This window comes from Macrotis lagotis, chromosome 6 (assembly GCF_037893015.1).
Source record: "Macrotis lagotis isolate mMagLag1 chromosome 6, bilby.v1.9.chrom.fasta, whole genome shotgun sequence".
NCBI lineage: Eukaryota > Metazoa > Chordata > Mammalia > Peramelemorphia > Peramelidae > Macrotis > Macrotis lagotis.
Genome location: NC_133663.1, coordinates 169,154 through 197,116, shown reverse-complemented (window position 1 = coordinate 197,116; position 27,963 = coordinate 169,154). Strand labels below are relative to the sequence as shown.

The 27,963-nt window shown below is 40.3% G+C and overlaps 1 protein-coding gene and 1 long non-coding RNA gene across 31 annotated transcripts in view; one reads left to right on the top strand and one right to left on the bottom strand.

Annotated features, from left to right (window-relative positions):
- Positions 1–824: 824 nt before the first annotated feature.
- LOC141490501 (uncharacterized) lies at positions 825–14,576 on the bottom strand. Its single transcript, XM_074190483.1, has 4 exons — positions 14,245–14,576; positions 4,179–4,305; positions 3,647–3,742; positions 825–2,451 (listed from the first exon to the last, which is right to left on the bottom strand). The coding sequence occupies exons 1-4, from the start codon at positions 14,389–14,391 to the stop codon at positions 920–922; spliced, it is 1,902 nt and encodes a 633-aa protein (XP_074046584.1). The 5' UTR covers positions 14,392–14,576; the 3' UTR covers positions 825–919.
- A 737-nt stretch (positions 14,577–15,313) lies between these two features.
- LOC141490503 (uncharacterized) overlaps positions 15,314–27,963 on the top strand; it is a 140,716-nt gene continuing 128,066 nt past the window's right edge. For all 30 annotated transcript variants that reach the window (XR_012469236.1, XR_012469234.1, XR_012469226.1 and 27 more), the window contains exons 1-2: positions 15,314–15,706; positions 17,993–18,182. This is a non-coding gene — a long non-coding RNA (uncharacterized LOC141490503). The remainder of the gene's footprint in view (positions 15,707–17,992; positions 18,183–27,963) is intronic.

Here is a 27,963-nt window from a genome sequence, read left to right as displayed (position 1 = left end):
GTACAAAGTAATGGCAATATTAGATGATCAACTCTAAATGAATTAGTTATTCTCAGTTATAGAATGATCCAAAACAATTCTGAAGGACTTAGGATGAAAAATGATATTCATCTCCAGAGAAAGAGCTGATGGTGTCTCAATACAAATTGAAGTATACTTTATTTTAGGAATATTAGGTTAGGATAGAGGGTTTGAGTCTTTTTCTTTTGTATGTGTATATTTTCTTTCACATGATTAATATGGAAATTTTTTGCATGACGCCACATATATCTTATAAACATATCCTGTTATTAATTCCTTACCAGAATCTTATCCTCCAATTGGGAAAATGAGTAATACCAAGTATAAATACTGAGTTCTAATTTGCAGTTTGTATCTGAGTTTCCTCCCTACCTCAACATGGAAACTGGCAAACAAAAATGGAAATTCTCTGGTTTAAAAAGTTCCAAATTTGATTTTCTAGTACTAGAGACATAAGGTTTGAACTCTCACTATTTGACACGGTTATTGGCAAAGTAAATTTAAAATGATGTTAAGATCAATTTTGCAACCTCCATCTGTCTGAGAAAGGCATGTCCCCATTAAGCAGAATCATAAAGCTTCTTTCCAGTATGAATCCTCTCGTTTAAGTAAGAGACAATCTCTGGCTGAAGGCTTTCCCACTCCAAATCCATGACTTACTTTATTCATTACACTCTTTTGATTTTTATCTAGTATGAATTCTCTGGTGGAAAATAAGAGTTGACTTTTTGCTTGCAGGCCTTATCACACTGATTACAGTGAAGAGGCTTCTTTCCATTGTGGATTCTCTGATGTTCAGCAAACCTGCAGCTCTTGTGAAAGGCTTTCCACATTGATTACATTTATAAGTTTTCTTCCTAGTGTGGATTCTCTGATACTCAGAAAGTGTATCTTTCTTTCAGCAAGATTTCCCCCATTGATTAGATTCATAAGTTTTGTCTCCAATGTGGATTCTCTCGTGTACAGCAAGATGGGCCCTCTGAATGAAAGTCTTTCCACACTGATTACATTCATAAGGTTTCTCTCCAGTGTGGATTAAGTGATGTACAGCAAGACTAGAGTTGTGTCTAAAAGTCTTTCCACATTGATTACATTCATAAGGTTTCTCCCCTGTGTGGATTCTCTCATGTACAGCAAGATGGGCCCTCTGAATGAAAGTCTTTCCACACTGCTGACATTCATGACGTTTCTCTCCAGTGTGAATTCTCTGATGAACGGTAAGATAGGACCTTTGAAAGAAAGTCTTTCCACATTGGTTACATTCATAAGGTTTCTCCCCAGTGTGGATTCTCTGATGCTCAGTAAGTTTATTTTTCTTTTGGAAAGTTTTTTCACATTGGTTGCATTCGTAAAGTTTCTCCTCATTGTGGATTATCTGATGTACAGCAAGACTGGAGTTGTGTCTAAAAGTCTTTCCACACTGATTACATTGATGAGGTTTCTCTCCACTGTGGATCCTCTGATGTACAGCAAGATTGGAGCTCATTGTGAAAGTCTTTCCACACTGATTACATTCATAAGGTTTCTCTCCAGTGTGGAATCTCTCATGTACAGCAAGATGGGTCCTCTGAATGAAAGTCTTCCCACACTGATTACATTCATAAGGTTTCTCTCCGGTGTGGATTCTCTGATGTCGAAGAAGACTAGAACTGTTTGTGAAAGTCTTTCCACAATGATTACATTCATAAGGGTTCTCTCCAGTGTGGATTCTCAAATGTACAGCAAGATGGGCCCGGTGAATGAAAATCTTTCCACAATGATTACATTCATAAGGTTTCTCTCCAGTGTGAATTCTCTGATGTACAGCAAGACTGGAGTTGTGTCTAAAGGTCTTTCCACACTGATTACATTCATAAGGTTTCTCTCCAGTGTGGATTCTCTGATGTACAGTAAGATAAGCCTTATGAAAGAAAGTCTTTCCACACTGATTACATGCATAAGGTTTCTCCCCAGTGTGGATTATCTGATGTACAGCAAGACTGGAGATGTGTCTAAAAGTCTTTCCACACTGACTACATTGATGAGGTTTTTCTCCACTGTGGATTCTCTGATGTACAGCAAGATTGGAGCTTGTTGTGAAAGTCTTTCCACACTGATTACATTCATAAGGTTTCTCTCCAGTGTGGAATCTCTCATGTACAGCAAGATGGGCCCTCTGAATGAAAGTCTTTCCACATTGATTACATTCATAAGATTTCTTCCTTGTGTGGTTTCTCTGATGTTCAGCAAGTGTATCTTTCTTTTTATAAGTTTTTGCATATTGATTACATTCATAAGGTATCTCTCCCGTGTGGAATCTTTGAGGTACAGTACTGATTTCTCTCCAAGTGTAGTCATAGAGATCCTCACTCATGAATCTTTGCTTCTGAGTTTCTTCCTCAGAAAGGCTTATCTCTGCAGGAGTCTCTTTTATTTCAAGTCTTATCTCTCCTATTAAAAAAAAACATATACTAAATACACATAGCCAGTCACCTATACACACATTCATAATTAAATCCCCTTTCTTTCATCAGCAGAGTGTAAACTGTTACATTTTGTTTTCCCAGGTAAAGAGAAACATATGATGCTTTTGGGGACCAGGCCATGATCACACCATATGCTGCTTCAGACTAAAGTGCAACATATTCTTTCAACTTGACATCTAATTGTTTCCAGACTTCCAGGAAGGTGTCTTTGTTCACCTGCAAATTGTCAACAGCAAGCCCAAATCCTCCTTATGGAGGGAAAATAAAATAAAAGAAGACCAGAAGGGTAAAGGAAGGGTTGGTAGTAAAGTGCTTTGGCTGCTCTAGAGAGGATTATATATTTGAACCTTTGGGCAGTCACTGGAGGTTGTTGATTAGGCGGTGACGGTCTGGTGAAAGCTATAGAAGGATGAACCTGACAATGTGGTGGAGGAATGACTGGATTAGGGAGACTTGAGGCAAGGTGACCTGCCAGCAGGCAGGTTTATCTTCTGCTTATGTGACTGTCTCCCTGGCAGTTTCTCTAAGAAATTATTTGGCAGTACAGATTAGTCATTCAGTAGTTTCAGTAAAAGTATAGCTGGTTTGCCAGCAGTAGAAAAAAAAAGTAGAAGAAATTCTACCCTTACAAAGATGGTTTATAAAAATATTGTTTTTAAAAACCAATAGAGTAATATGTGCAATTGACCTTCAAGTTCATTTATCCTTTAATATACTACTTGTCATGTGCCACTGCTAAAATCAATCTTTTTTTTTTTTTTTTTTTTTTTTTTTTTTTACTAAGGGCCTGGCCTGTTGCACGCTCTTAATAAATGTTGCCTTGAAGAAGTTCTAAGAAAAAGCTCAAATTAGATAACTTAACCCCTTTTTACACTTTCAGGAGAGGTCCATGCCTCCAATTTTCAAATAATAATTTCTTACAAACTCAAACATAGATCACTAGAAGGGAAATGAAAGGCCATAGAACCTAATCCCCTCATTTTAAAAACAAGAAAAATGAGGCTGCTCATTGGTCAGGGACTTTCCCAGGAAGCCACCACTAAAAAAAAGCTGAAAAAAGGAATCCAAGGTAAAACCCCAAATCCAGAATGTGCTTCCCTACACCACATACAAACCTCTTGTAATCACAGCTCTCCTATACCTGCCTTCACCTCCCTTACCTGGACCACAGTTCCTCAGGCCTTCTGGCTCCACCATCCAGGGGGCTTCCCTTTGTTCAAAATAAGAGATCATATCTTCTCTGGGAACTGGAAGCCCTAGGCAGAGGAATCAAAGATGAGCTTGGAAAGAAACTTGTAATTTATTTCTCTTTAGGGAACAGACTATGGATACAGAACTGCTGTTTTTGAGAATCACTCCATTGTATTCAAACATTTGTATCTGCACTCACTCACCAGTGCTTATATTGCAAGGAAGCAGAGGTTAGATTAAATAACCTGAGATTAGTTCTACATCTGAGATGCTTCCAAATTGATTTTTGAGTTTTGACCTGAAGCTACCTAGAACTTCAGAAGCAACAATGGAAACCTATATCACACAATGCAAAGCCCTTTTACATCACATGGAGAGCAGAAGGATCCTGTCTCTTAGACACAGGAAACCACCATTTTTTCTCTTCCTAATAATTGGTAAATGCCCCAAACCCTGCACACTAGGGAATGGAGACTGAGTTCCTGGGGGAAGAATCCTTACCCACAAAAAACAGATTCCGTGCATTCTCCAGCATGACCTCTTTGTATAATTCCTTCTGAGGATGGTTCAAGAGGCCCCATTCCTCCTGGGTGAAGTCCACAGCCACATCCTTGAATGTCACCAACTCCTAAATTATCAAGAGTCATAGGACATAGAGTTGAAGTACACTCCAAAATTCCTCTAGTCTGACCATCATCAAATTACAGAAGAAAATTGACACCCTTTATGAATGTCAGAATCCACATTTGAAACCATCAAACTCCAAACCTCCTTTGAAGAAAAAAGTTCATCTCAGACATCTCCTCATTTCTCATGTGGTTCTACTTCTTTGAGACTTCTCTGACTGACTTGTCCACCATGCCCCTATACTGGGATCTTCTCTCACTGTTTTCTTTTCTTTCCCTCTTTTGAGTATTCTTCTTCTATTAAACTGTCAGTGACTTGAGGCTAGGGGAATTAAAAAATCTTTAATCTGCTATGACAAGCTTCTCCAAAGAAAAGGGAGAACAATAGTTTGGAAATCACAAAAGTGAAGGACAACCTAGAAGAAGAGAAGCAAAAACCAAAAACATTTAAAAGAAAATCTGGCCACTACTGAAGAAAACATACTTTATTCAAAGGCAGGATGCACAGTTAATTTAAGGATCATAGGCCTCAAACTTGACTGGGAAACATGAACACAATCATGAACAAAATAATCAAGAGAACTGCCAGAACTTCTGCATCTAGAAAATGGAACTCGGACAAGAAGGGATCAAATCTTAGGCGCTCTCTGATAAAACTTGAAACTAAGGACTCTAACTAAACTTTTGAGAGACAGAACCCACAAAGGGACCCAGTGAGGCAGTTCTCTTACTCAAGGTAACCTGGAAAAGAGCAGAAAGGCTCTGCTCCCCGGGGTCGGAGGGGTGGCCCGCCAGAGGGGTGGCCTGCCAGAGGGAAAGAACTTCAGCCTCCCGGAGGCAGCCCCAGGACACTGGGAGTCCAGCAGCAGGGGAGTCTCCTGAGCTGCACCCTGGGGAGCACCGGGCACAAAGTGGGGGAACACCGGGGGACCTCTGCCAGAGTGAGCAAGTGTTGTCCAGCCCTCAGGGCACACAGCCAGCAGTTTGGTCTTTCAGCAGCCCAGATCCAGAAACAGAAGCAGGTAAAGCCTGTAAGCAGGAGCCTCCAGGGCATGAGCCCATTGAGCTGAGGGAGGGGAGTGAAGAGAGAGATTGCAGAGCTCTGTCCTCTGCCCCTGGAACAGGACTCTGGGGCTCTGACCACATTCAGATCCTGATAGCAGTCTAGGGCCCCCCAATAGAACAGCAGGGCTCCCCCCACCTCAGCCCCGTGGCAGAGGGGGGCACATATGGTCATTCACAGACCAGGAGGGAGGACAGAACCTCACACACTGAGACCCTCGTGGGAGTGTCCCAAAAGCTCAGGAAGCACCCCAAAAACAGGCCCAGGCTGGGAAAATGAACAAGCAGAGAAACAAGAGGAAGACCATTGAGAAATATTTTGTATATGAGCCCAAGAAAGATCAAAATACTCAGTCTGAAGATGGGGAAGCACAAGCTCCTGCATCTAAAGACTCCCAAGAAAAACAGAAATTGGGCTCAGGCTATGACAGAGCTCAAAAAAGACTTTGAAAATCAAATGAGGGAGTTGGAAGAAAAACTGGGAAAAGAAAGGAGAGAGATGCAGGAAAAATATGAAAATGAAGTATGCATCTTAGTCAAGGAAATCCAAAAAAATGCTGAAGAAAATAGCATGCTAAAAACCAGCTTACGTCAAATGGATAAAACAGTTCAAAAAGTTATTGAGGAGAAGAATGCCTTAAAAAGCAAAATTGGCCAGATGGAAAAAGAGATAAGAAAACTCTCTGAGGAAAACAAATCCTTCAGACAAAGAATAGAATTCAGGGAGATTGATGAATTTACCAGAAATCAGAAATCAATACTTCAAAACCAAAAAAATGAAAAATTAGAAGAAAATGTGAAATATTTCATCGAAAAAACAACTGATATGGAAAACAGACTTAGGAAAGATAATTTAAAAATTATTGGAACACCTGAAAGTCATGATCAGGAAAAGAGCCTTGACATCATTTTCAAAGAATTACTACAGGAAAATTGCCCTGATATTCTAGAAGCAGAGGGCAAAATAGAAATGGAGAGAATCCACCGATCCCCCCGAGAAAGAGATCCCAAAAAACCAACCCCTAGGAATATTATAGCCAAGTTCCAGAACTTCCAAGTCAAAGAGAAAATATTACAAGCAGCCAGAAGGACACAGTTCAAATATCATGGAGCTGCAGCAAGACTTAGCAGCAACTACATTGGAAGCTCGTGGGGCTTGGAATACAATATACTGGAAGGCAAAAGAGCTTAGAATGCAGCCAAGAATGAACTACCCAGAAAGGCTGAATGTCCTCTTCCAGGGAAAAAGATGGACTTTCAATGAACCAGGGGAATTTCAAATGTTCCTTTTGGAATGGCCACAGCTGGACAGAAGGTTTGATTTTCAGATACAGGACTCGGGTGAAGCATGGAGATTAGAGGAGAGGGGGAAAATATGAGGGACTTAATGATGAACTGCATGTATTCCTGCATAGAAAAATGACACTGATAATACTCATATGAACCTTCTCAGTTAATAGAGCAGGTAGAGGGAGCTTTTATAGTTGAAGCACAGGAGAAAGCTGAATTCAAAGATAAAATATGGTGTAAAAATGGAGTCAATAGAAAAAAGGGAAATGGAATGGGAGAAAGAAAAAGGAGAGGGGGAATAGGCCAAGATATTTCAAATAAGATTTTTCTTTACTACAATGAGCTATTGCAATGATATGGAAGGGGGGATGAGGGAACCTTTGCTCTCATCAGAGGTGGCTAGGAGAGGAAACAGCATATATACTCAATGGGGTACAGACATCTGGAGTAAGAAGGAGGGGGGAGCAAGGGGAAGGGGTGGGGATGTGAATAAAGGAGGAGAGGATGGACCATGGGGGGAGAGTGGTCAGATATAACGCATTTTCTTTTTTACTTCTTGCAAGGGGCTGGGATTGGAAGGCCTTTCCCGGACCATAGGGCCAGGTGGATTCTGGGCCTAAGGGGTGGTATGGGGGCTCAGGGCTTCTTGGCCCCAGGACCAGGGATCTGTCTGCTGCGCCACTCAGAGACCCTACAACAGAGTTAGAGTGAAAGGAGAGAGAAAATATAATACATGGTAATAGAGAAATAAGAAAGAAGGGAGTTGTGATCAGCAATGGCAATGTTGGAAAAATATGGAAGTAACTTTTGCAATAGACTTATCGTAAAGAATGTGATCCACCCATGACAGAGTTGTTGGTGTTGGAACAAAGACTGAAGCACATTTTTTATTGTTATTATTTGGGGGAGGGTGCAGGGCAAATGGGTCTGGGTGGCCTGCCTGGGGCCACATAGCAGGGTGATCTTTGGGTGTCTGAGGCCAGATTTGGACCCGGGTGCTCCTGGCTCAAGGGCCAATGCTCTGTCTGCTACCCAGCCACCCCTACTATTATTACTATTTTATTTTATTTTCTTCTTTTTGGTTTTTGCAGGGCAGTGGGGTTCGGGTGGCTTGCATGTCACATGGCTGGGTGATTGTTGGGGCTACGGGGCTGGATGTGGGCTCGGGTGCTCGTGGCTCCAGGGCTGGTGCTTTGTCCATTGCGCCACCTGGCCGTACCTACAATTAGTAGTATTATTTTTTTTAATTTTAATTTTTTCTCTCCCCTTTATCACCCAAGAAAGTCTATATTCATGGGGGGAGGGGTATTTTGTTTACTCTTAAGCAAGAATATTTTATTAATGTAAAAAAACCCCATTTGTACAAAATGAGAATTAAAAAAATAAAATAAAACAAAATACAAAAAAAAAGTTAAAAAAAAGAAAAGAAAATGGAACTCCAATTGAAAGAATTCACAGGTCACTTTCAGGAATCCCTGCAAATTCCAGGAGGGATAATGGTTAAATTTAATAATTCAATTCAGAAATAAAAATTCTACATAAGGTATTGGAATAATGAAAGACTATTCCCAAGGAGGGAACAGAAGAATGTTTTCAGAGAGCTTTGGAGCCCAGAATGTATCCCAAGGTGACCTATCCTGTAAGAAGATTGAATTGATCCACTATCATTTATTTCAGATTACAATAAACTTAAAATTAAGTGGTTTTTTTTCCTCCGAATTTGAATTTGGTTCAATATTTAGCTGGTCAGGAATGGGTCAAGTATAAAAATCCCCTTTGCTAATCACTGTTCTACTTTTGCCTCAAGGAATTGGCTCACATTAGGGGATGCATATGTCAAGAGAATTATGGTTTTCAAATTGATCAATATGATATGTGCAATGGATTTACTAATAACTTAGGTTTTAGAAATCCTTTTCCCAGGAAACTTGGGCTTGGGAGTCAGAGAGAACGAAGCACCCTGGAGTAATCTGTTAACCCTGACAAGCCTGCATGTTTTTCCCTGACCTGAACTTGCATGTATAAATCAGAAAACTGTAAAATCTGTTCCTTACCAAGCAAAATGATAAAGTACCCCTAAGACCAACAATCAACTGTTCCTAGAGGACTCAAGGAAACTTATATTGTCCTGCACTAATGAACTTGTCCTGAAAAAAAGCACACAAGTTGCCAAAATGATTGTTTGTGATCCACCTTCCCACTATTATATATATATATATATATATATATATATTTTCTCTACCTTAATTGCAGCAAGGTGGGGAGCAATCTTGATTTGCAAACCTGTTCCTTGCAATGAAAGTAATTAATTAGCTACATGATTACTGTCTTTGATCTGCTCTGTTTCACCCAGATTAGAGATTAGTTTAGTAAAAATTATTTTGACCAAAGTGGACACAATGGAGATGAATCTAGGGTCTTGATGCCACCAAGACATCCTAAAAGGAAGCCTAATTTGCTGTCCAAATATCTGGGCCACAACTTTGCACTGGACTCAAACAGGGATCATTTCTTGTACTCAGAAGAAGAAAGAGCACCGTTGGCTTTGTGTAACCAAACTTCTATCCAATCAGATTGTTCTCTGTGTCTCAGTTCTGTAACCAATTATATTGTCCTTGATCCTATGAGATCATGGAAATCTCCAAGGAAAGGCACTGGGGAAGTATGGAAGAGAGGAAGGTTTTGAAAAAATTATTCTCTGGAAGAAAGAAGCCAGAGAAGCCAGGAGGTGTTGAGAGAAGGAACTCAGAAAAGTTCTAGCCACCTCCTTCCCCACCCCGCCTCCCTGTTCAAAGACATTATAGGAGAACTCATGTAGACAGGATTCTGTTTTAGCCAAAGCTTTTTGTTAATCCATAAAAAGCAAAGGGGAGACAAGTAGGATAGAAGCTAGCTGACTGACTATAGAAGGGAAAGGGATTGCTAATAATGAAAAATTTTGGACCTTACTAGCCCATTTGCAAGTTTCTAAGGATGAAATTTGAGAGGAAGGAAGGGAGAGCTAGGAGCCTTTGAGACAAGGAGCAAGATTATGTTCTGTCTGAGAACATAGTCTCATAATGAGGTTAGCATACACATACATGCTTATATTAGCAATTCTGTCTGGGACCTCTTTCCACACAAAACTAAGTACTATATAATATCACAGTTAACTCTTTCATTTCTAAGTCCAAACTCTTCAGTTAAGCCCATCAGAGTTAAGCCCAAAGAGAAGAGAGAACATTTCATGTATGGAGTACCAGATATAAGCAGAAATAATGATGATGATGATAAGGTTGATGAGTATATTTATCTTTTGTTCTTCAAGAAGACCATGAATGATATCAGGCAGGTGATGCTAGAACATGTACAAAAATCGGATTGGAGAGGTGAGTACTCTGCTAAGTTACCAGCCTTAATTTCTCCTCTGGAGCCAACTGGATCCAGTGGCCAGAGAAGGTTCAGGATGACTGGAGATGGACCCATATGAAACAACTGGGGAAAAGAGACTTGCCCAAGTCACACAGCTAGTTAGTGGCAAATGTCTGAGGGCACATTTGAACTCAGGTCCTTCTGACTCCAGGGCAAGTGCTCTGTCCACTGCACCACTGAGCTACTACTCATCAACAGGTCAGTGTCCTTGTATTCTTTATTTCACACAGGACATTCAAGCTGTGAAGACAGTTGGAAAGGTGAGATGGGGCCATGTTGGGAAGGGCTTTGAAAGTCAAGCAAATATCATTCTGGAAGAGACAAGTAGTCTTTAGATTACTTGGGGCAAGGGAATTCTAGCCAGTAGAAAGGTGAAGAGTTGGAATACAAAGCATCCTGTGGGGGGAATAAGAAATTTGCAGCTGATAGGCAACTGTATTTATCCATTGATCTTTCTATTTACATCATTTGTAATTTATATAGCTTTGTACATACATATACATAAGTGTGTGTGTGTGTGTGTGTGTGTGTGTGTGTGTGTGTGTGTGTGTGTGTGTGTGTGTTTCAGTCCTAGTTCTAAGGATATATGTGACTTAGGTTAAGGTTATTTTCCGGGGCCTGCAGAAAAAGTGGGGGGAGGGCTAAGATCAGGAGGAGATGCTCCTTGCCATGGAGCACTGTCCTCTCTGACATCTGGAAAAATGGAGCCATGGAAAAAGGACCTTCATAGGGCTAGTATAACAAGTCAGAGGCAAGAAGCACCCAGAGGGCAGAGCTTAGAATGGAGACCTTGGAGGCTTTGATTGCATGAAATCCACAGACATAAGGGAGAACAGATGATTAGACAGGCTATGGATGAGAAAAGGAGAATTGAAGCAAAACAAAGAGAGGATGAATGATGAAGAGAATAAGAGAAATGCTTAGTGGAAAGGGCACCCAAATAAATGAAATTTAAAAACTGAGGAACAGGACTAGTTGAAGGGTAAATGAGGAAAGGGAATCTACAGGAGGAAGTGGGAAGAAAAACAAGGAGTTAGAAATGTGGAATTTCTGAAGAAACTAGAGTTCAAAGCCTTACAGCATCTTCTTAATGGGACAACTCAGGAACATGCATAGTTCTTTGCAGCACATGTATCTTCTACAAAAATGAAACATTACAAACACATTTTTAAACAGAAATAATCAAGACAGCCTTTCATTCCATAATGAAATAAGAAGAGGAATTGATTTAGGAACCATAAACAAAAGAAACAAATCGAAAACAATGACCTATAAAATAATGTCAAAAAACAAATCTGGGGGTTGGCTAGGTGGCGCAGTGGATAGAGCTCTGGCCCTGGAGTCAGGAATACCTGAGTTCAAATCTGGCCTCAGATACTTAATAATTACCTAGCTGTGTGGCCTTGGGCAAGTCACTTCACCCCATTGCCTTGCAAAAATCTAAAAAAATCTGAAAATAATGATTAAACAACTTATCAAAATTTCTGGGATTCAGCTAAAGCAACCCTTTACCATACATTCAGAATATAGAAAAAGAAAAGATTACTAAAATGAATATAAACTTTTAAAACTTAGCAAGACAACTGATCCAACCTTTCTGGTGAGTAATTTTGAACTATGGGTAATAAAACCGTGCATACTCTTTGATCCAGCAATATTACTACTAGATCTATATCCCAAAGAGATCATAAGAAAGGGAAAAAAATCCCATATGTACAAAAATATTTATAGCACTCTTTTTGTAGCATGAAGAATTGGAAATTCCCCATCAATTGGGGAATAGCTGAACAAACTGTGGTTTATGAATGTGATGGACTACTACTGTTCTGTAAGAAATTATGAATTGGCAAATTTCCAGAAAAGCCTAGAAAAACTTGTATGAACTCATGCTAAGTGAAGTGAGCAGAACCAGGAGAATATTGTACACATGAACAGCATGACTGTGTGATGATCCATTATGACATACTTAATTCCCCTCAACAATTCAGTGATCAAGGACAATTCCAACAGATTTGTAATGGAAAATATACACATCCAGAGAAGGAACTTTTGTTCCTGAATGTACTGTCTGAATGTACACCAAAGCATACCATTTTCAATTTTTAAAATTTGTTTTATGTTATTTTTCCCACTCATGCTTTTTCCATTTCGTTCTGATTTTTCTTTCACAACATGGTTAATATGGAAATATGTTTAACATAGTTACACACGTATAACCTATATTGAGCTACTTGTTGCCAAGAGGAGGGAGAAAAATGTGGAACTCAAATACATCACAAAAAAATGAATGTTGAACACTATTTGTGCATTCAGTTGGAAAATAAATTTTTAAAACCTTTTTTAAAAAGGAAAAAAATTAGAAAAACATTTAAAATAAGCATAGAAATAATACCATACCAGGGCAAATGGGAAAGCCTACCCTATAATGAAAGCAAGCAACTAAGCCCTGAAGCCCAGTGAGAAATAGCAGTAAGATCCTGAACCACAACATAGACAGCATAGGACAATGTAGGACCAGAGTCCAACTTTCACATAAAACAAGTTTAAGGGGTGGCTAGGTGGCGAAGTGGGTAAAGCACCGGCCCTGGAGTCAGGAGTACCTGAGTTCAAATCTAGTCTCAGACACTTAATAATTACCTAGCTGTGTGGCCTTGGGCAAGCCACTTAACCCCATTTGCCTTACAAAAAAAAACCTTAAAAAAAAACAAGTTTAAAAAAGGCCAAAAAAATGAGCAAATAACAATAAAAAAGAAATTGACTACAGAAAGTTATTATAGTATTAAGAGAAGAAGGAATAATTAGAAGACAATAGTGTCAAAATGGTTCCATGTGAGGCCTCAACCAAAAAATGTAATTTGGTCACAGGTCCTAAAACAATTCCTAGAAGAGCTCCAAGAGCATTTTAAAAAAAGAAAATTAGAGAAGTAAAAGAAAAATTGCAAGAAAAAATGGGACTAATACAAAATAATCATAAAAAAGTCAATAGCATGATGAAACAATCTACAAAAATTTACCCAAGAAAATAAATCCATATAATATTAAGTTGGCCAAATGGAAAAGTACAAAAACTAAATGAAGAAAATAATTCTTTAAAATTTGGAATTGAGTAAGTAAAAATTAATGACTGTATAAGACATTATGATAGGATAAAACAAAATCAAAAAAATTCAAAAAGGGAATATTTAGTTTCTTATTGGAATGAGAAACAGATCCAGAAGATAAAATGAAAGAATTACTATACTGGCTGAAAGCAATTATCACAAAAAGGAAGAAGTACTGCAAGCAGCCAAAAAGAAAATTCAAATATCATGGAGCTCCAGGTGGGATTACACAGATTTGGTAACTACCATATTAAGATACCAGAGGACTTAGAAGGTGATATACCAGAAGTCAAAGGAGCCAGCATTACAACCAAGAATCACTTACCCAGGAAAAGTGAATATAATCTTTCAAAGGGAAAAAATTTAAAATAGAGAGTTTTCAAGCATTTTTCATGAAAAGATTAGAACTGAAGAAAAACTTGACCTCTAAATACAAGACTCAAGGAAAATAAAAAAGAACCAAAAAAGAGGAAAAGTAAAAGAAATTCAATAAGGGTAAACTGTTTGTAATTCTATGACAAGATAATATTTGTAATATTTAACAATTTTATTACTAACATAGATGGGATGATAACCTATTAAAAAATTAAAAGACATAAGGAAGGAAACCAGATCCTACCGAGGACAAGACTTAGGGAAGCCTTCAGGGCTCTGACTCAGGTCTGACTGAGAATGAAGGGGTTTTGTGAACCTTCAATTGCCACAAGGGATAGCTTGGCCACAATAAATAGAGAGGAGGGGGAGCTAGGCAGGCATAAAGAAAGCAAAGACATGATTCCCATGGAACAGAGATTAGGGAATGAACTGGTTGTCCTTGTGAGTCTGCTGGAATGAGGGAGAATTTAACAAACAGGTAAGGACGATAATTTGGGGGCAGATGGGTTAATACTCCAGATCTTAGGGTGTCACAGAATCAGTTAGAAGTAGAGAAGCAGAGCAGGGTGGTTACTAGTGGATGCAACTTCATGCCCGTTCGTATAAAGAAATAATCCATATGAGTAGCACTGCCAGCTTCATAGACCATGCCTACAGAAATGTCCTCAGTCCCTGTCAAGTCTGTGGATGGATTGCACTTACCTGGGGTGGGAGTCTGTAGCCCCCGGGGACCATTCTCTTTGGCTCCAGGCTCCCTGCTTGGGTCAGGTCTGCAGATGAGCTGGGGAGGGGCAAGGATCCAGAGGGGAAGATGTCTTTCCCTTCTCTTCGTGGGCAGGAGGCTGGCATTTGGGAATTTACAGAGCGTGAGGGTTCTCAGGGGTGAGAAAGACCTTGGCGCTGTTCTCAGGGCAGAGACACAGGGAGAGAGGGGGTGGCACGGAGGGCCGGGCTGGGAAATGAAGCCTGCTGAGTTCGGGCAGAGCCTCAATGCCTCCTGCCCGTCGGCCCTCTGCCCTCTCTGCCACGAGCACTCTCTCTGTCTCTCAACAGCTTGGTCTAGGGCGGAGGCGGGGGGCCCGGGCACTGGGCTCCGGATGCCGCCTCCGGGGGTGCCCAGGGGCCCTGAGCTGGGTCTCCAGGCCTGGGATTCGGCCCAGAGGGCTCTGACAGGAAGGGGGGAGCAGGAGATGCTCCCGGGGAAAGGGGGGGACGGAGGGTCCAGCCCAGCCCCGGGCAAAGCGGGCCGGGACCCTGGACAGCGGCAGGGCTCCAGGTGGGCCCTCCGCCTGGAAAAAAGCCGGATGCCCGAGTGTGAGGCCCCCCTAGGCGCGGGGGGACCCCACCGGGAAGCTGCAGCCAAGGCCCGGAGGCCGCCTTGGTCCCTGCTGCCCAGGAGGGGTCCTGGGCCGGCCGGAGGCCAGATGGGTGCTGAGAGCCGGGCCAGAGTCCGCAGCACGGGAGGGGCGCCCGCACAGGGGGCGGGGGAGGGGAAGGGAGGAGACTGCAGGAGCAGGCTCGCTGGGGGAGGGGCCGCCCCGACCTACCTGGGGCTGCAAGCACAGTGCGCGCCGCCGGAAGGCCCAGCCACCGCGGCCGCCGCCGAGCTCGGCTCCCAGAATTCCCTCTTGGAGCAGGACCCGCCCCCCGCCCCCGGAAGGGCCGCTTCCTCCAATCGCGGCTCATTAACGTTGGCTCCTCCCCGCGCCTGCCCCTCCGGGACGCGGCCCCGCCCCCTGGTGGCAGAGGGCGGTTCTGCCGCCGGTGGGCCTGAGCGGCCCCGGCCCCGACCTGTCTGCCTAGTCGGTGCTCGGCTCCTCGGCCCAAGGGGGCGAGAGGGCGGCCCGGGAGGAGGAGCGGACCGCGCGGCCCGACCCGGGCGCCCCCGGACGGCGGGCTCCGTTCTCAGCCTCCGGCCTTTCGTCTTTCCCTCCTCCCTGCCGGACCCCCGGGTGCGCACGGGACGCGGCCACCCCTGGCCCCGGCCTCGACCCGCCGGGGCTGGGGTGCAGCACGCGCAAGTGGCGCCAGTGCCCCTGGCCCGGGCCGCGGAGGGGCCGCCGGGCGCGGACCGCCCCGACCCCGCGAGCGCCCCGCTTCCTCGTCGGTAAAATGGGCCAGAAAAGGAGATGGCACTGCGGCACCTGGGCCAAGAAGACCCCAGGTGGGCCACACCACAGCCCCCCAGGAAGCGCATGCTCTCAAGGCCGGAGTCAGGCCCACAAAGATGAATTCAGTACCCTTCAAAAGTCCTAGCGGGTGGACAGAGCGCCGGCCCTGGAGCCAGGAGGCCCTGAGTTCAAATGCGGCCTCAGACAATAATGACCTAGCTGTGTGGCCTTGGGCGAGCCACTTAACCCCACTGCCTTGTAAAAACTTAATAAGGAGAGCTCCTAGCCCACCCTGAACCTCAGGTGTCTCACCTCTGTATTTCTAAAGCTCTTCCTTTGCACACTTTGTCTCCTCTTCATCTCAGATCAGAGCAAGGTTCCACATTACTGACCCTCAGTTCTTTGACAGTTCGTTTTTATCAGATGATGAGTTTTACCTTTTCCTATCCTCTTTGTTTTGCAGAATAATCATCCTATCATACACAACTCATCCACAATCTTTTGTTTAAACTGCCCTAGTAATGATAACAATTTTAAGAATCCTGATAACATCTTCTTTGGACATAGTTTGTCTTTTGGATCTGTTATATAAATTTTTTCATTGAACTATTGTCTTTTTTGTTACAAATACCTGAAAATCTTTCAGATCATCACCCTTCCCCCTCCCCTCAGGATTATATTCAATTTTCCCAGATAAGTTATTTATTCATTTAAGTTATTCTTTTGCTCTTTGAAATATAATGTTCTAGTGTAGAAGCTTCTAGATCTTGTGAAATCTTCAATACTTTGCTGCAGTATTTAAATTCTTTTTTGTAGTGGTTGCTTGCAATATTTTGTCTTTAATTTAGGACTTTTGAAACTTGACTATGACATTCCTAGATGTTTTCTTCCTAGGATCTCTTTCAGCTAAGGATTGGTGGATTCTTTCTATTTCTCCCTCCCTTTTTCTTTTTGTTCTGGAACTTCACAATTTTCCTTTATAATTTCTTGTAATATTGTGTCCAGATATTTTTTTTTGGATCATAACTTTCAGGTAATCTAACAATTCTTACAGTATCTCTCCTTGAACTGTTCTCCAGATCAGTTGTTTTTTTTTTCTAGTGAGATATATCAGATTCTCTTCTATTTTTTCTAGTTTGATTATATCTTCAGATATTAAAATTAAAAATTCCACTTGCTCAATTCTATCTTTCAAGAAGTTATTTTTGGGGTGGCTAGGTGTCGTAGTGGATAAAGCACCGGCCTTGGAGTCAGGAGTACCTGGGTTCAAATCTGGTCTCACTTAATAATTACCTAGCTGTGTGGCCTTGGGCAAGCCATTTAACCCCATTTGTCTTGCAAAAATCTAAAAAAATAAAGTTATTTTCTTCATTAAGATTTTGTATCTCCTTTTTTATATTGATTAATTTTTTCATAATTTTCTTAGATTGCTTTTATTTTGTTTCCAACTCTTTTCTTTTTGTCTAATCTATCCTTATTCCTTCTTTGTTTTTTAATTCCTTTTTAAGTTTTTTCATGATTTTTTTTGGGGAAGTTGTGATTCCTTAACATTACTCTTTTTCCTTAACTTCTTTTTTGTTTATTTTGTGGTTAGATTTATCTAATGGTGAGAGAGGGAGGTTGAGGTCCCTTACTAGTATAGTTTTGCTGTCTATTTCTGTAACTCTTAAATTTTCCTCTAAAAATTTGGATGCTATGCCATTTAATGCATATATGTTTAATATTGGTATTATTATATTGACTTTGATACTTTTTAGCAAGATGTAGTTCTCTTCCTTTGCTCCTTTAAAAGTTTATTTTTGCTTTTGCTTTGTCTGAGACCAGGATTGCTAACCCCTATTTTTTTTTAAATTTAGCTAAAGCATAATATATTGTACTCCAGTCCTTTACTCCTTTCATCTGTGTATATATCTCTCTGCTTCAAATGTCTTTTGCAAAACACACACACACACACACACAAACTGATCATGCAAAGCTTACTATCAATATTTTGTTCACAATCTTAGGCAGATACACATGTCCCTGGTCATTAGAGACATTGATGTTAGCTAGTTCTGAAGAAGCATCCCATTTACAAAGTATTAAGAAACTAAGTTGAGAGCAGTTAAGTGATTTGCCCAAAGTAGCACAGCTACATTCACATCTGAGATGAGATTTGAACTCAAGTCTTCTTGCCTCTATGTCTGGAACACCATGCCACCTAGCTGATAAATTCACAGTTCAATGGTACAGAGTGTAGAGTACCAGTCTTGGAGTCAGGAGGACTTGATTTCAAATCTGGCCTCAGATACTTGACTGACCTTGGACAATTCACTTAATCCTGATTGCCTTCAATCCAGGGTCATCTCTAGTCATCCTGAATCTGGCCACTGGACTCAGGTGGTTCCAGAAGACAAAGTGAGGCTGGTGACTCAGCTCAGCACACCTCATTCAAATCCACTTCACTTGATTGTCGTGGCATCACCTTCCTAATGTCATGATCTTCTTCAAGAAGAACAAAACAGACTATTACAATCCAACAATAATACTGTAAGTATATTTTTTCCCAAATAGTTAATTTCCTATAGGCACAGAGGTGCTTTTATTTTATCTCTTTTCATAATTGTTCATTTCCAAATTTGTATCTCTCTTCTTTGCTCTGCAGTCCCTTTAATCTTTACTTCTCGACAAGTACGATAGCTGGAAAACTATTGTAAAGTCATTACATTTAATCCTTCCATTTTAGACCTAAGGAAACTGAACACCAAAGGATCAAGTGACTTGCCCAAAGTCATACAACCCTTATAACTTTTCCATTCCTTTGCATTTTTGAACTTGATTCCAGGAAAGTTAAAAAATTTGCAGATATTCAGATGTAGAAGTGTTTTGCAATGAGAAAGTAAATGTTATCCACTTTTGTACTATCATGAAAATCTCCAGGTATTTCTGCCTCTCCCCCCCTCTTACTAAGGGTCTAGCCATCTAACTAGATCAAAAGCTTGCTGTGAGGGACTTTGGGTAGAAATCCAATGAGTGTTGCATTTTGTCAAAGGTTTTCTCAGTATCTATTGAGCTAATCATATGGTTTCTCTTAATTTTGTTATTAATATGGTCAGTTATGCTGATTGTTTTCCTAATGCTGAATCATACCTGGAAACATGTTATAAAACTTACCTAATCATAGTGAATTATCCTAGTGATAACTAGGCGTAATCTCTTTGCTAAAATTTTATTTAAAATTTTTGCATCTGTATTAGCACAATTGATCTGTAATTTTCATTGTCTGTTTTGACTCTTCCCGGTTTAGGTATCAGTACTATATTGATATCATAAAAGTCCACCTATTTTTTCAAATAGTTTATATAGAATTGGAATTAATTTTTCTTTATATGTTCGGTAGAATTCACTTGTAAATCCATCTGGCCTTAGATATTTTTTCTTAGGGAATTTATTGATGGCTGTTAAAGTTCTTTTTCTGAAATGCAGTTATTTAAGTATTTTATTTCCTCTTCTGTTAATCTGGGCAGTTTATATTTTTGTAAATACTCATCCATTTCATTTAGATTGTCAGATTTGCTGGCTTACAATTGGGTAAAATATTTCCAAACTATTACTTTCATTTCCCCCCTCATTGGTGGTGAGGTCATCCTTTTCATTTTGAAGGTGGCCTAGTCAGATCAGATATAACACTATATTGATAAAATGAGTCACCAAAAATCATTAAGAAATAGAGAAGTGAAAACAAAACAAAACAAAAAATAAAAAAAAAGAAATAGAGAAGTGGATCAGTTTAGAAAAAAAGAAACTTTAGCCAATGACTATAGTAATTTACTGTTTGACAAACTCAATGACTTTAGCTTCTGGGATAAGAACTCATTATTTGACAAAAAGTGCTGCAACAACTGGAAAATAGAAAACCTGGTAAAAACTAGACATAGACCAACATTCCAAACTCTATATACCAAGGTCAAAATGGGTTCAGGATTTAGACATAAGCAAAGTAAAAGAACAAGGAATAACCTATCTGTTAGATCTTTGAAGAGGAGAAGAATTTAAGACCAAGTAAGAAATAGAGAACGGGGCTGCTAGGTGACGGAGTGGATAAAGCACCGGCCCTGGAGTCAGGAGTACCTGGGTTCTAATCCGGTCTCAGACACTTAATAATTACCTAGCTGTGTGGCCTTGGGCAAGCCACTTAACCCCATTTGCCTTGCAAAAACCTTAAAAAAAAAGAAATAGAGAACATTGCAAGTTATAAAATGGATAATTTTGACTACATTAAATTAAAATGTGTTTGTACCCTAAAAAAATCAATGCAACAAAGATTAGAAGGCATGCAGAAAGCTGGGGAAATGATTTTGACAGCTAGTGTTTCTGATAAAGGACACATTTCTAAAATACATAGAAAAGAGAGTCAAATTTATAATAATACAAATCATTCCCCAATTCATAAATGATCCAAGGATATGAGCAGGCAGTTTTCATATGAAATTAAAACTATTTATAGTAAAAAACAATCTTCAAATCATTATTGATTAGAGAAATGCGAGTTAAAACAATTGTAATGTGCCACCTCTTAACTATAAGATTGGCTAAAATGACAAAAAAGGAAAATGATCAATGTTGAAGAGGAGATAAAAAAAACTGGAGCATTAGTGAATGCATTGTTGGTAGAGTTGTGAACTGATCCAGTCACATATACTAAAATATTTATAACAGTTCTTTTTGAGCTGAGAAAGAATTGGAAATTGAAGGGAAACCCATCAATTGGGGAATGGCTGAAAAAGTTATGGTATATATGAATGTTATAGAGTACTATTGTACTTTAAGATATCATGAGGGGGTGGCTAGGTGGCGCAGTGGATAAAGCACTGACCCTGGAGTCAGGAGTACCTGGGTTTAAATTCGGCCTCAGACATTTAATAATTACCTAGCTGTGTGGCCTTGGGCAAGCCACTTAACCCCATTTGCCTTGCAAAAATCTAAAAAAAAAAAAATCATGAGCATTGAGGAGCTAGGTGGCACAGTGGATAGAGCACAGGCCCTGGAGTTGGTCGGGAAGATGAGTTCAAATGTAACCTCAGACACTTGATATTTACTTAGCTGTATGACCTTGGCCAAGACACTTAACCCATTGTCTTGCCAAAAGTCAAAAAAAGAAATCATGAGCAAGTGCTAAAAAGACTGCAAGAACTGATGCTGAATGAAATGAGCAGAACTAGGACAATATTGTACATATTAAAAGCAAGATTGTGTGATGATCAACTATAATAGACTTTGCATTTTCCAACAGTTCAGTGATCCAGGACAATTCCAAAAGACTTAATTCTAAAAGTTAAGTGACTTGCCCAGGATCACACACAGTGTCAAATGTCTGAGGCTGCATTCCAACTCACATTCTAAGTAAGGCCAGTGATCTCTCCACAGCACCACCTAGTACTAGAAAAAGCACTGGCCTTGGAGTTAGGAGGATGGGAATTCAAATCCAGCCTCAAACACATGACACTCACTAGCTGTGTGATCCTGGGCAAGTCACCTAACTCTTGATTGCTTCACATCCAGGGCCATCTCCAGTTGTCCTGATTCATATCTGGCCACTAGATCCAGATGACTCTGGAGGAGAAAGTGAGGCTGGTGACTTAGCACAGTACCCCCTCAAATCCAATTATGTATTTGCCATGGTATCACCTCCCTGATCCCATGGTCTTCTTCAAGAATGAAGGATGAACATCATAATATGGGAATATGTTAAACATGTCCACCCTTTATCAGATTGTTTGATGCCTTGGGGAAGGGAGATAGAAAGGAGGGTGGTAGAAAAATATGGAACTCAAAAGTTTGCAAAAGGAAGAAAGTTGAAAACTATCTTTACACATAATTAGAAAAAATGAAGTAAAATAAAATGTTTTTTTTTTAAAGAAATTCAATTGACTCATTAAGTAAATAGCTGCCTGAATTTAGAAAGCTGAATTTGGATAACATTTTAAGTTTGACATGATGATTTTTTTGTTATTCTCAGCATAAAGGAAATAATACCATTTGTCATATTCGTCTTATTTGTAAAAATGAGAAAATTGCCCTACCTACTTCTTAAGACCTTTGAAACTTCTTTGTAACCTTGTCTCCTGGACCCCCAGCTTCTGAAGGAGAGAGGTGTTTTCTTAATATTCCTTTTTCTTTTTTGCCCTCACTCCCATTTAACACAGGATGATTTTATTTTTGGTGTTTTTAAGTTGATTAGTCTTGTTACCCTGACCCCATTTGGAGTGTTTGGTCCTCCTTTTCCAGCTCATTTTAGAAACGAGGAAACAGTGACTTAAGTGACTTGCCCAGGGTCAGAAAGCTAGAAAGAGAGTCTGAGTCAAGATTTGAACTCAGGTCTTTCTGACTCCAGGCCATGCACTCTATGCACTGTACTATCTAATTGCTTCTGTGGTGGTTTTGGGGTTGCTCAAGTTGGAGAGACTACTTCCAAGGAGCTTGTTGAGTACCTTGGAGAGTGAGGGAATTCTGGGAATTGAATGAACTATACTGACTATCTTGTGACTCACTTCTGGATCTAGCTTAGTGCCTTTTCTATTCGATTATTGTTCTCTGTTGTGAGAAAACTTGATTCAATTATCAGAATTCTAAGAAAACCTTATTGCATTATTTGTACCTAACCTTGTGTATCTGGGAAGTCAAATAACATCGGAGGTGTTTGAGAAGTAGAACTGAGAGAAAAATCCTTGCATCAGATGCAAGGATTTTTCTCTCAGTTCTACTTCTCAAACACCTCCGATGTCTTATCGATAACTGACCCCTTAGTAGTCAGCCAGTTAACGTTTCACTGTTCCTTTGAAAGCAAATGCTTTGTGAGGATGTAGGGAATGGTGGGTAGGGGAGGAAGTATTGTACCTTTTTCTGATTTCAGGAAATTGCGCCTTTTCATTCTTTCCCTCACAATTCAGAAAGTCATAGTTTTTTTTTTCCCCAATTAGAAATCAGATAATGCAATCTTGTATCCTGGTTTATTTTCTGTATATTATTTCCTTTTTTTTTTTCAAGGCAAATGGGGTTAAGTGGCTTGCCCAAGGCTACACAGCTAGGTAATTATTAAGTGTTTGAGACCGTATTTGAACCCAGGTACTCCTGACTCCAGGGCCGGTACTTTATCCACTATGCCGCCTAGCTGCCCCATATTATTTCCTTTTAATGTGTCTGTCTCCCCAAGTCTGGTCCCTAGTTCAGGAGACCTGCAATTGGTATACATTACTTAATAAATCCATATGCACAAAAGCTCCATCTTTTGTTTCTGCAGTTAGTTCACCTTTCACCCATCACAGATCATTGTTCTTGCTGTGATTTTGTTTAGCTTAATTCTCAGACATCGTGGTGCAGGATGGTGGTCAGAAGACCAGGGAGTGGATTGTGTGAAAAGTGTCTCTTGTCCTGTACCCTGGTCACTCCCTCCCCTTCTCCCTTCTCCCCCTTCACCCTAAAAGCCCCTTTTAGCAGGAAATAAGATTGCAAAGGGGAAACTGGAAGTCATGTACAAACCATCCTAAAGATCAAAGGAGCATAATAGCCTATAATAACTACTTTGTATCCTATGGTAAATAAAATTCACCTTCTTAGGAATATGTGTAGATTCAGCAAGGACCATCTGGAAGATGCTGCTTTTAAGGGTTCTGGTCCTAGAATGTGTAAATTCCAGGGCCAGTGCAGACCCCCTCAGCTCCAGACCAACAGGACATCAAAAGATCCTTTGGGAGGAGGACTTTGAGATGATCTGGGTATGTTATGAATGGATTCCAAGAAAAGAGTTGGACTGTCTCCTGCTCCACCTCCCTAACATAAAACTGAAACCTCAAACTCCCCCCCCCACCGCACAGCCTTCATTCTCCTCCATGGGGACTGTACCACCCCTATAACCCCATCTCTAATTCATGGTTAATCCCCTTCCCCATTCTGCCTCCCTTCATCCCATTCCCTGTTCATAAGTGACATCCTCTGCCTCTGTATCCCTCATCACTTTTTGTGATTGCTACCCTGTTTCATGCTGTAGTCTTTCCCAATAAATACTCAAAGAACCAAGCATGCATGCCCTTTTCTTTAATTTTCAATTCTCATTGGGCCTGAAATGAAGGCAGGAAAACTGAACCTCTAACCAGGAACTAGAGTCAGGGATACAGGACATCAGGGTCTCTTCGAGCCTGAAGGTTGAGAAAATGTAACCCAATGGTGAAGTTGGGATGGTACTCTGGGGCATTTTGGATATAATTGGGAATCTGGTTAAGATGCAGGGGCAGGGGGGTGGCTAGGTGGTGCAATGGATAGAGCACCGGCCCTAGGGTCAGGAGGACCTGAGTTCAAATCCGACATCAGACACTTCATAATTACATAGCTGTGTGGCCTTGGGCAAGTCACTTAACCCATTGCCTTGCAAAAAACAAAATAAAACAAAACCTAAGATTCAGGGGCAGAACCCAAGCAGGAGCTAGACTTAGAAGGAAAGACTATGCCTGACAGCTAGACATAACACCCACCAGGAGGTAGAGGGAGAGCATGAGGCCCAAAGGAAAGGGGAGCCAGCAGGAACCCAGTGACTTATAGGATCCAGCCTTAAATAGAACCTGTACCTGGAGAGCTGACTGGCAGAGGGCAGTAATCTCAGCTCCTAGGATTCCTGCTTATAGCCAGCCCACTTTGAGTTAGTGTTCCCAGTCCTAAGGGTTCCACCCTGCTCAATTCCTAGTGTTCCAGGATGAGTTCTTTCCTCCAAAGGGAACCTGAGCAAGGATCTCTGGACCATGTTCTCCACCACCCCCCCTTTCTGGTTTTATACTTCACTTCCTCTCTGACCCAGAGATATTGTCCTGACTGATTCATGGTCATGACCCTCCATCTCTTGACTCCATGCCTTTCCAATGGTTATCTTTTTTTTTCTTTTTTTGCAAGGCAATGGGGTTAAGTGCTTTGCCCAAGGCCACACAGCTAGATAATTATTGGGTGTCTGAGGCTGGATTTGAACTCAGGTACTCCTGACTCCAGGGCCGGTGCTCTATCCACTGCACCACCTAGCCATCCCTCCATCTTTAATGCTTAGAATGTTCTCCCTTCTCACCTCAGAGCCCTGGTCTTTCAGTTAACAACTCACCTTCCGGGGGGGAAAAAGTTTTTCCTGCTCCCTAGTACTTGAGTTTTCCTTAAGAGCCCAATAACTTCTTTCTTCCTCCAGGCTCCTCCTGGACCTGTAAATCCCACCACAAGATAGAACTCCAGCTAGGCCACCATCCACCAGGCAGATTATTCCTGGAAGCTCTGCCTCCCCCCCCCCCCCCCCATCTCTCCCTCTTTTACCCTGCTCTGGGTCTCAGACCTTCCTCCTACACAGGACTGCCAGGATAAAATCTGGTGGTGATAGAAAGCTATTCTGCTGTAAGAAATGATGAGGAGGATGCTTTCCAAAAAACCTGGATTTACAACAACCGATGCAAAGTGAAATGCACTGTATATAAAATAACAGTAATATTGCAAGAAGCTCAGCTATGAATGACTCGGCTAGTCTCAGCTACATGATGATCCAAGATAACTTTGGAGAATTTGCTTAAAAAATAGGCTGTGCATCCACAGAAAAAGAACTGATGGTGTCTGAATAGTTTGAAGCCTACTTTCTACTTTTATTTTAGGGATAGGGTTATGGGAAAGGTTTGCTTTTTTTCTTTTTTTGCTATATATTTTTTTCCACAACAAGACTATCATAAAAATGTTTAGCATAACTACATATATATGGTCTATAGTGAATTGCTTGCCTTCTCAATGGAATATGGAGAGGGGAATTGGGAAGGAATTTGGATCTAAAAGTTTTAAAAATGAGTGTTAAAAAACGCTTTTATATCTAATTAGGGAAAAATAAAATACTAACTAAACAAATAAAACAAAACCATCAGGAGTTAGTAGGCAATGGCAGTGACAACTGCAATCTAATGCTGATGAATATGTAGCCTAGGAATATGGTTATGTTGGGAAGGTTAAAGTTGGACTCTTAATTAATTTTCCCATAGGAGAAATCTGGACACCTGATTCCATATACTAGATTACTTAGAGTGGTACAGGCCTAGAGGACCAGTTTTGATGCTGTGAGAACTATGCCCCTGCTTAAAATTCTCAGCAAATTTTTGTAATTAGGGTAGAGAAAGCAGAAGCTTGCCATTGCAATACTGAATCTATTAGGTATTAGACTAATTTTAAGGCATCTGAATTACTGTAATAAACTGCAAGTTGGAATGATCTTGCTGTTTTGATATGAATTTGTTGTCATTCCATGGTGAGAGTCAAATTAGTGTTTGAATTTCTCACATGTAAAGATTCAATTCCTATGTAACTATGTCACTTCTTTTATGGCAAATTCCTATTATATTAGATACTCAGCAGACCTTTTGGGTTAATGCTGAGCTACATCTGAGTTACTATAGTGAGATGCAGGTGTTAGATCTGAGCTATTCTAGAATTTTAGTCTTTTCTGTATTGCAAATAACAAAGTAATTAAGTACTGAGTCTTGCCACTGGTCTTTTACTAGTTCTATAATTCTATATAAGATAAAGTCCTTGATTTCTCATAATGCTATGAAGATAATTAGGTAAATTATGGAAATAAATGTGAAACAAGGATATAATTCTGTTATTTCATGAGGATAATATCCTCATGGTCTAAGTTCTATGTGAATGAAAAGCACATTTAATGATCTCAAGAGAAGAATAGCTTGTCTATCTTATGAGTGACATAAAAAGACATCCACATTTCCTAGGGCCTATTCATTTGAACATGGTTAGAAGTTGAAACTGTTTTATTATAAATAATTTACTTAATGTGCACTGTTTTACAATTGACTAGTCAATGTATTCACATATCCCATCCTGGAACATTTATTACAACTAAAGTTAATCTGGCAATGTTTAAATGAATTCTTTTTTTGTATTAGAGTTCATCTTATAAACATATTCTGCTATTAATTCTTGAGCAGAATTTCATACTCCTAATGGGGTGCCAAATAATAAATAATAATAATAGTGCCAGTTGGGTTCTGATTTTCAGTTTACATCTGAGTTTCTTGACTGTACCAACTTGGTAACTGGCTAAATTAAAAAATGTAAATTATCTGATCTGAAAGATTCCAAATTTGATTATCTAGTACTAGAGACATAAGGTTTGAACTAACTTTCACTATTTGATCTGGTTGTCAGCAAAGTATATTTAAAATGGTGTTACAATCAATTTTTGTAGGAGGTTTTTTAGCAGAAAAGAAGCACTTTTCAGGTGACCTGAACTAGCGAGTTAATCAGCTTAGAAGCTGTTGAGATCACTCCCAAAGCAGAGGGCAGTAGGAGATGTTGCCAGAGAGAACCAGATGACTGTGAATTGAGACTTCTTTGAAATGGAGAATTTCCTTCCATTGAGCACATCCATGTGGTTTCTTTGCAGTATGAATCTTCTGATGTAAAGTAAGAGATGATCTCTGCCTGCCTACTCTAAATCTGTAGATGGCTTGTGCCCAGAATAAATTTTCTGCTAAGAAGCTCTGTACTCCATTTGAAAGACTTTTCTCATTCATTAGTGACATAATTTCTATCTAGTAGAAATAAGAGTTGACTTTTGCCTGAAGCTAATCCTCTGATAACTCAAAAGTTTCTCTCCATTGTAAATTCTGTGATGTACAGCAAGATTAGAGCTCTTTGTGAAAGTCTTTCCACATTGATTATATTCCTAACTTTTTTCCTAGTGTGGATTCTCTGATGTTCAGAAAGTGTATCTTTCTTTCAGAAAGTTTTTCCACACTGATTACATCCATAAGGTTTCTCCCCAGTGTGGATTCTCTCATATACAGTAAGATGGGCCCTCTGAATGAAAATCTTTTCCACACTGATTGCATCTATGAGGTTTCTCTCCAGTGTGAGTTCTCTGATGAATGGTAAAATAGGCCTTGTGAAAGAAAGTCTTTCCACACTGATTACATCTATGAAGTTTCTCCCCAGTGTGGATTCTCTGATGTTCAGCAAGTTTATTTTTCTTTTGGAAAGTTTTTTCACATTGATTACATTCATAAAGTTTCTCCTCAGTGTGGATTATCTGATGTACAGCAAGATTGGAGTTGTATCTAAAAGTCTTTCTGCACTGATTACATTGGTGAGGTTTCTCTCCCCTATGGATTCTCTGATGGACAGTAGGATTGGAGCTCGTTGTGAAACTCTTTCACACTGATTACATTCATAAGATTTCTCTCCAGTGTGGAATCTTTCATGTACAGCAAGTTGGGCCCTTTGAATGAAAGTCTTTCCACATTCAAAAGCT